General features: G+C 36.3%; 1 protein-coding gene across 7 annotated transcripts in view; it reads left to right on the plus strand.

The window, feature by feature from the left end:
• Window positions 1–14,337, plus strand: part of LOC132104335 (engulfment and cell motility protein 1-like) — a 97,716-nt gene that overhangs the window by 45,156 nt on the left and 38,223 nt on the right. For 4 of the 7 annotated variants that reach the window (XM_059509741.1, XM_059509742.1, XM_059509743.1 and 1 more), the window contains 9 exons: window positions 2,747–2,782; window positions 4,910–5,009; window positions 5,562–5,713; window positions 6,078–6,156; window positions 7,196–7,237; window positions 7,372–7,422; window positions 7,744–7,866; window positions 8,166–8,294; window positions 13,591–13,695. In XM_059509741.1, coding sequence (XP_059365724.1) covers window positions 2,747–2,782; window positions 4,910–5,009; window positions 5,562–5,713; window positions 6,078–6,156; window positions 7,196–7,237; window positions 7,372–7,422; window positions 7,744–7,866; window positions 8,166–8,294; window positions 13,591–13,695 — 817 coding nt within the window. The remainder of the gene's footprint in view (window positions 1–2,746; window positions 2,783–4,909; window positions 5,010–5,561; window positions 5,714–6,077; window positions 6,157–7,195; window positions 7,238–7,371; window positions 7,423–7,743; window positions 7,867–8,165; window positions 8,295–13,590; window positions 13,696–14,337) is intronic. The other 3 variants (XM_059509744.1, XM_059509745.1, XM_059509747.1) reach the window with 3 other exon arrangements.

Raw genomic sequence — 14,337 nt, forward strand, 5'->3', positions numbered from 1 at the left:
AAGGCTGAGTCAAGGAATAATAATTCTTTAAAGAAACACAAAGGAGGATAGGAGGATACAGCATATACAGATTAATGACAGCTAGAGGGAAGAAATTGTTTGAGAAAAGACAAGGTTGTCTATCAAACTGAATGTTTCCTATCCAGCTGGTCAACTTCACAGACTCGTGCCTTTGTTTTCCGTTTCATGCCAACTTAATTATGCCTGTCCTTTCTTCATTTGTCAAGGTCGGACTACTCCGCTGACTCTTTTCACACTTCACGTAGTTGTGGAAGAATATTTATCTGAATTGCCTAATGCATTAATTTTTTTACATGAGGAGAAGTGATTTCCCTATGGTGCTTCGCCGGTTGAGTGAAATTGCTGTTGGGAAGTTGGTTTTACTTCGCTAAATCAGTAGCTGCGTTTTTACTTATCGGGGCCCTGAGCCGCCAGCCGAGGTGTTTCAACATTTCGGTACACTGGAGAGCTGACCATGGAAATCATTTCCATGGGTATGTTTTATATAAAGCAGCTCTGTGTCAACAGCTCCTGACCTCAAAGAGCCTATCTGTGGGTTTCTATGCAGTCCTTTCATACCGGTAAAAATCCAACTGGACACGCACATGCACACAAATACACACTGTCTCACATTCTTGCCGTGAATTCATGTTAGCCACTGACCAGGCGATGATTATTCAAAAGATTTGAGCATGACGGCACTCTTGAGGGTATGGAGCAAGTACTCTTACATCATGGGGCATGAATGTTGCCGGTGTTGTGCCGAATTTTGCACCCCTGCCAGATTATGCACCCCCTTGTTTAAATTGCTACTTGATTGCCTAATCCCAACCCCACCCCTAATCCTAACCCCTACCCCACACCTATTCCTAAACCTACCAATACTAGGAGGTGCATAATCTGGCAGGGTGCAAAATTTCAGGTTGAATAGTTAGTGATGTAGTAGCTCCCTCTACTGGTCATGTGCTACTGTAGCACTCTGTTTGAGATTGATAACTGTTCAAAAAGTAACTTAAAAAAAAAAAAACTTTTGATTGCCAGATAAATATAAATAAAAACTTACTTATGATACATTAAGATTGTACCATTACTGAAATTTTATAATGTTAAATATTTTCAGACACACAGCACACCAGCTAATTATTAACCTGTCAAATCGATATTTATTGGAAGCTAAGTGTACACATGTATTTTAGTCTTTGGTTAACGCAATGAAGCAAACTGCATTAAGATTTAAAAGTTGAAAGTATGTGATTTATTATCGGTCATAACTATAACTAGCTTAGAGAAAAGTTCACAATTAAAATTTACACAGTTGCTCAATAAGATTCAACTGAAACTTGAAAACAGAAAACATTAAGTGAAGCAAAGTCAATGAACTGTATTATAATGTATTGTTAAAAAGCAATGCATTGTATTATTTATTGCATTATTTATTACGTTAGGTATCCATGGCTAGTTTTTTTTTTCCAAAATGTGTATATATATATATATGATTTGTAAGCTTGTTTCCTACAAGTCAAAATTTACTGGTATTACTATACTTTGGTCCCCATAATGTAGTGAATACCAGTGCGCACACACACACACACACACACACACACACACACACACACACGCATACCAAACCATGAATACAACGTGAATAAATGTAATAAATAATGCAATATATATATATATATATATTTATTTTACTTTTTATACTTCACTTATTGTAAAAGTACTTTGAAATTTGCAATTTTACAATTAGTTACCCTGATCAGAATTGATTGTTGTTTTTCCCACAGTTGTGACAACTTACAAGTGTACAAGTTCTACGTGTTTTGTTGAGTTTTGACAGACGTCATCTTCAAACGGGGAAAACAATCTTGATCGTGTGTCTGTTTATGCCTTACAAAAGTGTTTAAGATAGTTTGCACATTCTTTTGACAACTGCGTAAAATACATCAACAGCCCATTCAATCTAAATTACACTCAAAAAAAAGGTGCAAAAGTTTTCACTGGAGAGGTATCTTTTCAAAAGATATACTTTAGTACTTTATCTATAGAGTGCATATAAGTACCTTAAAGGTACATGTTACTACTTAAAATGTGCATATTAGTACTTAGCTTTTGTAAAGGTACTGGCCCAGTGAAAGCTTTTGTACCTTTTTTTCTTTTCTGAGTGTATGGTCACAAATGTAACCAATGAGATTAAATAGGTTTTGAAAGTACAGTGCAAGTCCTGGGTCAGAAATGACACCGCAGACACTCAATGTGCCTCAGCTTTAAAGACCAAACAACCGGAGTCATATCTGTGTATTATATCCCTGGTGACAGGACCATGACAGGAAACGAACCATATTTCAGTCGTAAATGAATGCAATATAATACACAATGATTTGTAATGGATACTTTGGGTAATCCTTCACACTTGCTCATAACCACCACAGGGAGTTAAGCACATGTCATGCATTAAATGCATGTAAAGGCAATATGTGTGTTTGCAGTCTTCTTCTCCCAGTGGTCTTTCTGCTTTGCATGCTTTGTGTCTGTAAGAAAGGGTTTTTTAATGTTCAGCTATGTTTTCTCTCAGCTCATGCCTCATTGGATGTTTAAGATAAACTGTATTTTGCTTAGGGTAAATCTAAATGGGTTTTCCACAGATTTTCCTAATGTAATTGTCATAATGGGTTCATAAAGGAATATTTGGACCCTGACTATGTGTTTCTGTTTCCCTGACGTCAAAGTTTTTAAATCTTTTCAGACGGTATCAGAAACTGCAGAAGATAATGAAGCCTTGGTAAGCCCCTCCCCTTGAGCTGGATAACCCCCCTGTCACTTACCCTCTAATCTCCGGGCCGAGTCTCTGCATGATCGGGCTCTGGCCTCAGTGCTCAAAACCAATCAAAGCAATGGTGAACATTCGGCAACTGCTGCAGTCACTACCATTTTTCTGATGATTTTATGGTTTTATTTGGATGTTATTTCCATGTAACCAAATCATCTTTCTTTCTTTTGCATGTGGTATTGGGCAGCATTGGTGCTTTAGGGGGGAGCTTTGCACTAACCTTTGAGAATTTTTTTTTCTTATTCCATTCATTGACAAGGTTATGTGCTCATTTTTCCATATGATTATAACACCCACCATTCCTCTGAAAGTTTATCAAAACACTGCTTGTTGCTTAAAGTCCTGTTGCCCAGGATCCCTTTAAAATGATTGGTTGTCATAAACAGCAAGTGACCTCAGCTAAACTCATATATCATGTCACATTTCATCTACATTGCATTAAATATCCCTTCGTGAGATGTCATCATCTCTCAATGTCATCATGGTATATATTGGTAGGGTTTTGCCCAATTCCAGCTGCAAATACTTCCTGCTCCCGATGATACATTTATGAATTGCTGTTCAAACTAATGTCTTTTTTATTATGAGGTCGAAATTACGCTGTATTAACTCCCTGCTGCCCTCAAACACTCAACACTAAGCTCAATAGAGGCAACTTGATTAAGTCTTTTCTGTTTTATCTCTAGGGCTCTGCCTTTTATGTTCAGTAACAGTTAAAATTTTATTTGTTTTTGTAACTTGAGACCTCTTGACCTAAAGTTTTTTTTTTTTTCTTTCTCAAAAGCTGTTTTTTTTTTCCTACGTTGTAAATTTTACTTTGTTCCACCTGTATTTTAATGAGGAGAAATAATGAAAAGGCATGAACTGAGGTATTTTTTACAATAGGGGGTAGAGTTATTCATTTTAAAACCAAAATCTGAACCTAGAAAGTTGTCGCACATTTAGATGATTTTTTTTATTTTATTTTCATGTGCACTCACAGCATGCTACAGATGCTGTTTATAGAAGTTAATCCAAAAATGAAAATTTAATTCTGTCATCATTTACTTACTCCCATGTCGTTCCAAACTCATATGACCTTATTTGTGGAACATAAAAAAATAGATATTTTACAGAACTGTGTGTTCCACCGGTGTTCTTATTATTAACTAAAACTAAAACTAATAAAATCAGTTTGTTAAATAAAAGTTAATAAACATTAGAAAAACTTAATCTTAGAAATCATTACTTTGGAAATGAACTGAAACAAAATAAGTTGAAGTACTAAAATTACTCTAACTATAAGTGAAATTTAAGTAAATTAAAGCGGTATAGAAATATTTAAAACAACTAGAAACTAATAAAAATGCCCAAATCAGAAAAATAAAAAAAATATAAAAAGCTATGTATTGATAAAATGTTAAATTAATCAAATATGAATAAATACTATAAATTAAAATTAAATAATGCTAAAATTGCACTCCTGCAATACTGTACCATATGTGATAACCAAAGTATATGTAAAATATTTAGGTAAAGTATATTTATAGTTTGCTATGTGTAGGTTTATATGTGTTTAAATCTGTAGCATCTTGGTCCAGTGAGTCACAGCATTTCATTTTTTTTTGTATGTCTCTACATATAGTGGAATGACAGTAAAACACACTTGACTTGATTTATTACCACTGTTCCACAAAAGAAAGAATGTCATAGAGGTTTGTAGCAACACGAGGGAGTCCATTATCACACTATGTTCCTTTTTGGGCGAACTATCCCTTTGAGTTATACTTAACCTAAATATTCCTTTGAAGACTAGTTTATTGTGTTGTATGTCCAGTCACCATAACTGTACTGTCCCAAACAAACTGCTGCATGATAGCACTGATCATTTCTGCCAGTGTAATTCTGCTTCTCCTGCATTCTCTGCTCTCCTGAAGGACAGGAGCATCAGCTGGATTGACTCCATGTCCTCCTGTTCTTCAGCTGCACCAGTACTTGATTCCTCTCACTTACTCTAACTCTGTAAAGCTGAGACTTAGCTGTTCTTTCAGTGCAGGTTAGCGATAGAGACGTGGCTAGTGGCTGTCTTGTCTTTTTTAGCTTTGGTGAGCTGCTCTCCTTCACACTGACGGCCTTCGTGGAGCTCATGGACCATGGTATTGTCTCCTGGGACACCTTCTCTCTGGCCTTTATCAAGAAGGTGCGTCCCCGTGACTATCAGTGGAAGTCTTTCCAGACAATGATTAGGGTACCAAATAGATTGCTGCAGAGATGCTTGTGTTGACCACAGACAATTAGTTCAGACAATTAACCAAAAACCCATATTATAAACCCACTGACTTCGGGACGATGGAGCCAGAAGTACCAAATGCTAGTTTCTGAGATTTATATCATCTCTTCACCACTCATTTATTCAGAAAATAAGTGTATTTTTTTATGGTCTATAAAAAAAGAGAAAAAGGTTTCAGAAAATCTTTTTTGTATTCATTTTAATTGAGGTATGCCTTTTTTACAGGTCTATTTCCAAAATCTAGGGTGGAGAAAAACAATAAAATGTTTAACATAATAAACATTATAATAACATTAAAAATAAAATACACAAGAGTTGAAGCTCTAGCTTAATATAATCTGTTAAATCATTAAAACTGGCTTTTATATTAAAAACTTAATGCTTTCAACTTTTAAACTTTCATTATCCAGATTTCTTTGCATCCTTTTTAACCAATCAAAGCACCTGTCACTTCATCCTCAGATTGCCAGTTTTGTGTGTAAATCTGCCATGGACACTGCTGTACTCCAGAGGTCTCTAGCCATCCTGGAATCAATGGTGCTCAACAGTCAAGATCTCTACCAGAAGGTGGCTCAGGAAATCACCATTGGCCAGCTCATCCCTCATCTGCAAGGGTATAGATAATTGATTGCTCTTCGCTATTGAAGTTATCAAATTGAGATTATTGAAAGGAAATGTTGAGCCAAAAATGAAAAATGTATTTGTGGATATGGAATTTTTCTTCTTATTATTTTTAACTTTAAAGTTCCCCTGTTAAGCCATTTTGAAGGTTCCTAAGATAGTTTTGAGAGTCTACCACAATAGGTTTACATGCATGCAAGGTCAGGAAACACTTTTCAAAATGGCATAATAGTGGCACTTTTACATTATGAAGAATGTTCATACTGCTTTTCTCAATATGATGTAATCGATGACAGTTTCTGGTGAACTATACCTTTAATAGCCCCTCTTTCATTTTTTTCCATGCTCTACGAACAGGACAGATCAGGACATTCAGACTTACACCATCGCAGTGATTAATGCGTTGTTCCTCAAAGCCCCGGAGGAGAAGAGACAGGTACAGCACACACACAAACCCATTTTCTGTTTTTTTTTTTTTTTTCATTTGTTCGTTGTTGTCTGGACTAAATAATCACATGGTGTCTTCATCAGGCAAGACGTGAGAAAATGTCAAGCGAATCACTTCTATGTTTATCACAATTTTTGTTCTAACAATAGCATCAAACAACATTTGAGTCATTTTAGTCACCCAAATTGAAATCTCACTGGTCTAAATTCCTACTTCACATAGCTGCATATTAAACATCAAATATGTTCTTATTAGGTTCTTATTGGCTTATTTCAGTTTGAACCTAAAAACTGGTTAAAAAGTTCTGTTTGTGAAAAGTAATCAAAGTATGTGATTTAATTTGCCATGATTTTGTTATTTTCTACCTGTACGTGCATGAGTGTCTATTTATGTGTTTGTAAGTGGCAGTTTTTCAACTTTTCCTTTTCCTTTCATCCTCCACCCATATTAAATGCCTGTTATTCTTGATAGTGGAGTGGGTGGACAAACAATCCTTCAATGTGCGGTCACATTTACATTGCTGTGTGAGTTTTTGCAGGCAAAATCCAGTCATTTCAATAGGAAGCCACTCCAATATTGCAATGGGATTGCATGTTGATCATATACGTTTTCTATTAAGAGAAAACAGAAAGATATGCCAGAAAACCTGATGCCTGCACAACATGAACATGCAAAATGAATAACAGACAGCAAGTCAGACAGAGACTCCAAGTATTGTTATTGGGCAGTGTGGTTTCTCAGGACACCTATTTTTGGATATCTGTCAGGTAGTTGGACAATTTATTGTGTGGGGTTGAAAAATTGCTTACACAACAGCTTTAAGTAAGACAGAGTGACTATAGAGTCACAGCAGGCTTGTGTAACTGCCTCATATCCTAAATGTCAATGTAAAGTTTCTCCAGGTCTGTTTTGCTGACCTCTCATTTCTGTGCCATTAACAAAATGCCTCTGCTTTCTCTTGCATCTTTTCTCTTTTTCTGTCTCATTCTCTTATTATTTCTTCCCCTCGCTGTGCTCATAATGGTAGTTTGATGAGGACAGTGTGAACATCCTCGATTGTCCTCTTACAGTAAGTGCTCTCTGGTTGAGGTGAACCATCATGTTTGTAGAGCTACACCTTTTGAAAAGGTTATTGAACGTGTGTGTGTGTGTGTGTGTGAGTGTGTGAGAACCAAGGTGACTCAATGTTTTGTTTGATTGTAGGAGATGGCTCACATTCTAGCACAGAAGCAGCTGCGCTCAATCATCCTCAGTGTAAGTGCACAGTATGCATATTACCAAAATAGTACGAGTAGTATGGCCAGGTTGCCAGTCTGAACATAAACAGCTCTCTCTGTCATTGCTTTCCTGTAATTGATGCAGAAAATATCATTTTCTTCAAGGCCTGGGAAACTAGTTAGTAGTAGTAGTGGTATTACTATTATTTGCATAGCTTCTTTTACAGATAAAGTGCAGATCAAAGTACTTCACAGGTCTGAATATAAAACAAAAGTGGTGTTTTAGTTAATACTGTATCACTACAGCAGTGCAATATTCTCCATCTGTCTAAAATTGTCTTTCTCTATTGTTTGCCAGAATGTGATCAGGAGTAACAAACCCATAAATGATGAAATGGCCCACCAGTTATATGTGCTACAAGTTTTGACCTTTAACCTTTTGGAGGACCGCATGATGACAAAGATGGATCCTCAAGACCAGGTGAACCTCTGTCTATTATTGTAATAACTGTTCAATGATAAAGTTCAGTTCTGCTTATTGTACAGTTGCTGTATATAATAAATGAATGAACATTAAATATTTGTTTTGGTTTAATTATTTTATTATTTTGACAAAGAGAGTGTGATATGAGGAACATGTAGCAATGTAGAAAATGAGTTGCTTGGGAGAATGGGCTATTGTTTAGTAGCCATTATGTAATTATATTTGATGGCAGAATGTTGTGATTGAGAGATCAGAATCAAGGTGTGTAATAAGGTTTCATACTTGTGTTTGTACAGGCTCAGAGGGACATCATCTTCGAGCTGCGCAGGATCGCTTTTGACGTTGAGTGTGAGTCCAACAATAGCGGCAGCATTGAGAAGCGCAAGTCCATGTACACCAGAGATTACAAAAAGCTGGGCTTCATTGTAAGTTGAAGACATTATAATACTTTTTGTTAGCTGTAAATTGTCTGGAACAAACAAAAAATGTAGATAAATTAGGGATGTGCATTTCAAGCAAAAGTAATAATCGAGAATCGCTGGGTATTATTCGATTAGTAGTCGATAATCTCCCGCCTCCCACGCATGCACTCACGCACACATAAACACACACCCATAAAAACAGAGAGAGGGAGAAAGACTGAACAGGCTTTCAATCTGTATGATAACAAACTGTTTAATTCATTAGGGAAAGGTCTATCCTAACCCAAGACAATTGATGGTTGTATGATTGCTGAAACACATTAATATAACATAACCGAATGACGGCATTTATTATCATATCAGTCTGTCTATTATCAACTGCTAAGGCTGTAGGAGCCTAAGACATTTCTGTTTTTAAAATGAGCATGAACATTCATGCCATTTTTAAAAAAGTTTACAGATTAATTAAGATTAAAACAGATTAATTCAGACATGAATATTAGGCTTAAAACACATTACTGCTAAAACAGAATATCATAAAACACAGTACACGCTAAAACATTATGTGAACAGCCTGAATGACGACACTAATTTGAACATTAATTTTAATGTATTTATAACAATAACCTATTTAATATTTTTAATAAAAAAAGAGCATGTCCACAGTTCAGTGGGGAAGTCGTGGCCTAATGCTTAGTGAGTCAGACTCGCAATCGAAGGGTTGTGAGTTCGAGTCTCGGGCCGGCAGGAATTGTAAGTGGGGTGAGTGAATGTACAGTGCTCTCTCCACTCTCAATACCACGACTGAGGTGCCCTTGAGCAAGGCACAGAACCCCCCACTGCTCCGGGTGTGTGTTCACGGTGTGTGTGTGTGTTCACTGCTGTGTGTGTGCACTTTGGATGGGTTAAAAGCAGAGCACGAATTCCTAGTATGGGTCACCATACTTGGCTGAATTTCTGGCCGGTGTTCTGTCCATCTCTGATACCCTGATTTTGCTACCTCCCATGAAAAAAGTAGGTAGTACTTATATGGGCCCGCCCATATATATACACAGCCCAGGGCTAATCAGAATTCTCTGCCCAAGTCCGACCCGCAAAGTGGTCATATTGTGGTTCGATTCTTTATTAATTTAATTCAGAAATATGATTGGAACATTTTATGTTTGTTAAATTCAAGTTTGTTTGTTTTTTTAAATAGCCTACAAAGTGGTCAGCATAAGACAGTGAGTTGAGCATTTTTGTCAGTTTATCCTTCTCAAAAAAAAAAAAAAAAGATTTGCGTCATAATATTTTAGGAATTAAGTCAAAATTATGACAATGGAATCATGTTACATTGCACAAAGTAAAATTGAATATATTACACCTGTATACTCCACCAAAAAATTTATTGAAAAAAAGTATGTGGCACCTGTCATTCTTCACGTTTAAAATGAAAAACAACAATAGGCTTACTGACAATTTTTTTTCCCTCAAATTTTTTTCATGAGATACTTTTTTTGTATTAAATATATACTTAAATTTGTATTAAATTGTTCTGTTTTTTTTTTCTAACATGCACTCAAATATTTATTCGTTATTATTTTCGTGCTGCAAATATTAAACAGGAAAATATAATTGATAAAGAGCGTAAAAAAAAAAATTGTTTTTGTATTTTATCTTAAAATTGACAGAAGCCTGAGGCTTTGTTATAATAAAAAGTAACAAAGCCCGAAGCTTATTGCGATTAAAATGTTACATATTATTTCCAAGCATTTATACCATAATTAAAAGCTTGTCAATAGTCACATAACGTTATTTACTTCAGAAAAATCAACATAACCGAGTTGAATTTTTAAATGGTTTAAAAGATGTTTATGGTTATCAAACCAGTGCAATATTACATTTTATTCCTTTAACAAATAACAAATAATTTTAATGTAGCTCGTAATCACGACTTAATATGTGGGAAACAGGAAGTTTCTCGCTCAGCACAGTGGAGTGCATCGTTTTGTTAACTTTGTGGTTTATTATTTTGAATCGTTTTGTACACGGTGACACAGAAGACCCTCTCACAACATATTGCTTTATAAATCTATTGCGTTTGCCACTCAGAAATGTTCACTTAATCATGGTGCATGTATCAGTAGTTCCCTGCTTGCATGTGCACCGCACCCTAATTAAACAGAACCTCCTCTGGTCCACCTCTTTCAACGAACTGCGTCAGTGCGCAGCACGGAGCGATCACAGTCAAACGAACCGGGCTTTGGGCGTAAGACGCACTCGGGCATGGTTCACATCCTTGGAAAATAATCGCACAGCCTAATCGATAATCGGTCATTAAATCGACTAATTGAATATTTGAAAATCGTGACCCATCCCTAATATATATATGTGTGTGTGTGTGTGTATATGTATATATGTGTGTGTGTATGTGTAACAATCTCAGTTAAATAGCTGTTTGAGGAAATTCATAAACAGTGACCCAAAATTGTTTGACGCATTTATTTATTAAGCTAAAGCAGTTTGTCCCCAAATGATGTCACTATCATTGTGTAGTTCAAAGCATTGTCTGAATCCCTTGAAGCTCGGCTGAGTTCAGAACATTCACAGCTCTTTGATCAAATTTGTTTGACACATTTCACTTTAACAGAATATCCGACACACTCTCCATTGCACATCAGAGCAGGTCACCTCCTCAGACATGCCTAGATGGCAGAGATGCCGCCAGTCAATCTGTCATATTTTAACACTATATTTTATTCATGTGAAATTGTCATTCAGGTTTCAAGCAGTGTGACATCAAGCACTGGTCAATATGAATTAATTATATATGCTATTTGATTTTGTATTTTGTTAAGATTTTTTTTTTAATAATTTTGTTATTTGTATTATTATTATTATTATTGTTTTGTTTTTGCTAGTTTTCTGTATAACTTTGCACTCAAACTGTAATGCTGATAATATAACAAATAAAATATAATAAGTAATAAAATAATAATATAATAAATAATAAATATAAATTTTTTCTCAAAAATTAAATACAATAAAAATAGAAACCTTTTAACTAGTGGTCTTTAGCACCACACTGTATTTTAAATATTATCAAAAGGCTGAAAAGTATAAAAAATATTTTATATTTGATGTAAATATAGTTTAAAAAAATACATATTTGTATTAAAACATTAATTATAATAATATCAATTTAAATAAATATATACATGTATATAATAAAGAAATGAATTAATTTGTAAAAGAGCCTGCTTTACATTAGTAGAGCTTGAGAATATGAAAGCAGCAGGAAAGAGGAAGTAGAGGCCGAGGCAGGTGTGAAGAGGAGAAGAGGCCTGTGTGCAGGAGCATAGTGCAGTCAGTAGCCTGAAGGGGACAAGACTGCAGTTGTCTTGTGTTCCGAAAGCCCCTATGAGCTTCTGAGGTTCACTAATGACCTCTTTCACAGTGCCATGTGCTGTCTGAAGATAAGACCTTCTCGAAATTCCTCCTGCGGTGTTAACACCTCCTCAGATTACACACACACGTTTTCCCATGCTACCAATGTCAAATGACAGGTAGCTCTGAGGGTCAAGACAGCATTTTAGGCATTTTAGGAGAAGTGTGGAGTTTGTTTGTCCCTGTGATTTGCTGTTAGGGAGCTTTGCAGAATGTGTTAAGACAGCAGTTTTGCTAATGAGGGCTGCATTCCAACTCTCTCAGGGCATTGTCACATTGATGGATGTGAAATTGGTCTCCAGTGCCCTCACCACAGACGTGTTTTTAAGTACTGTGCTCTACCAGTGGACTCTGGAGGTGTTCAAAATGGAATATTAGTGTTTTGCATACTCTGTACTATTCCGTATATGTTGTATACTACAGAATGTTCCACATAATTGTAATAATATTTTACAATATTACCGTTACGGTGTATTACACTTTTGAACAATAGTTTATGTTAATGTTTCATATTGACATCCCTGGTATCTTAATGCTGACATTGTATAGAAAGCAGCAGTGTTCAAAATATTTCTTTTTTTGTTCCATTGTAAAAAGAAATTGATGTGGTTTCGGAACAACATAAAGTTGAGGACTGTAAATGGTGATTTTTGGAATTAACTAGTCGTTTAGCTCGGGTGCGCACCCGCAAACTGTACCCGAGTTCGCTTAAAAATGGTGGTCTGGTGTACGGTTCATGTGAACTCTGGTGTGGTTCGCTGCTGATGTGAATGCAAACATACCAAATCGCAGAAGTGAACCGCTATTAATGACATATTATTTGATGAAAATGTGTTTGTGTGTGTGTGTTTCACTCACTTTCCTGACAAGCGTGACTGACGTGCTGCAAGCAGAGAGCTGTATAACTCATTTCTGTTCGCCTTCAGCATTCTTTTGAGCATTTGCAGTACATTCATAAGACAGACGCAAGTGCCGTTATGTACCGGAACTTTGTACGAAAAAAACTAACGGTTCAAAAATATAAATACATAAAAGTGCAGAGAGTAATGTTATGCATTTGCCGCCTTCTCCTGTGCCGTCGTTACTAAGCAACAGGGTAAACAGCTGCTGGCCTGATGACACAAGCGAACTGCGGTTTGGACCCATATAAAATAATATGAACGCAGTCCAGCGGGGGCAGGGGGGGGGCAATCAAACTCGGGCTCGGATCAGGCAAGAGAACCAAGTGTGAAAGCACCCTAAAGATTTAAGAAGATGTCCCCAAAAAACATGGGTATTACTTGTGGTCCATTCATCACAGTATGAAAAATTAAAGGTCAAGTTGAGCACATTGCATTGTGGGATACAGAATTCAGCACAGCTCTGGTTACATGCTGGTCATTTTGCTTCATGCATGCAAAAACTGGCATCCTTTGCATATTATATGTATTGCAAACTGCAAATGTACAAAGTTAGTATGCCCTTTCCACACATATCCTCTGACTATGTTTCTTTGTCTCATAATAAACCATGTTTTCACCTGGGTCCAACACAGTGTAGCTGGCAACTCTAAATCCAGTCAAACAGCCACAGAGCTCTCATCCTAAGAGGCAACCATCTCACATTTTCTGAAAAGCACAGATTAGTTTGAAGCAGACGGTCGAGTAGAGGGAGCTAATATCACAGTCCAAGCATTTGCAGAAAGCTTGCTGGGTCTTTGTCATCCACCCGGGATATGCAGGCCTGTTTCTGAATCACAGACTCTTTTGGCAATTTGTGCAGTAGAACCAATTTAACAATTCTCTTAATTCTACTCAGCTACTCAGAATGCAATACGAGACTTTTGCTCTGATTATGATGGAGTCGCTTCTTGTGTTATTGTGTGTTTGTGTAGAATCACGTAAATCCTGCGGTGGACTTTACTCAGATTCCTCCTGGGATGCTGGCTCTGGACAACATGCTGTATTTCGCCAGGCACCATCAGGACGCTTATATCAGGGTAAGACATGCTCACATTACGTAGGTGTGGAAATGAGAAAATGTATTTTATTTATAATCTCTTTTATTTATAGTCCGAATAGTGCTCAATTAACACCTCCAAGAGAACAACCAAGTGTTACCTCACCTGCTTTTACATTAAGATGGGCCGTATTAAAGATGACATTAAATGAAATTCCCCCTCATCTGTTTTGTCAATGCATGTTATAGATTGAATATTTTTTACAGTTTGTGTGAGAGTGCTAGAGCAGAGTGAACTTTAATGGTAGATCTAATTTTGATTCAGGTTTCACTGCTGTTATTGCTTAAAAAAATAATTAGTCAATTAGTCTCCTCCAAAATACGTTATTCATACTCATAGACTCAGTGAGGAAAGTGAAGTGGTGTTGAATGAGGACACTTCTTGTCTCTTTAACCATACTATTACACTTCACTGTAAAAAAAATTACGCTATTTCTAGCAATGAATAGTAAATAAACATCAAAATTAAAGAGATTGTTCCCCTAAAAAATGACATTCCAAACCTGCCGTTACAGTCCCTTTGTTTCTTCTGCCAAACTCAAAAGATGTTTTGAAGAATGTTTTTGTCTGTATCAGTTGAAGTCAATGGGGTCCAAACTAACATTCTTCAAAATATTTGTTG

This window comes from Carassius carassius, chromosome 25, assembly GCF_963082965.1.
Source record: "Carassius carassius chromosome 25, fCarCar2.1, whole genome shotgun sequence".
Lineage (NCBI taxonomy): Eukaryota > Metazoa > Chordata > Actinopteri > Cypriniformes > Cyprinidae > Carassius > Carassius carassius.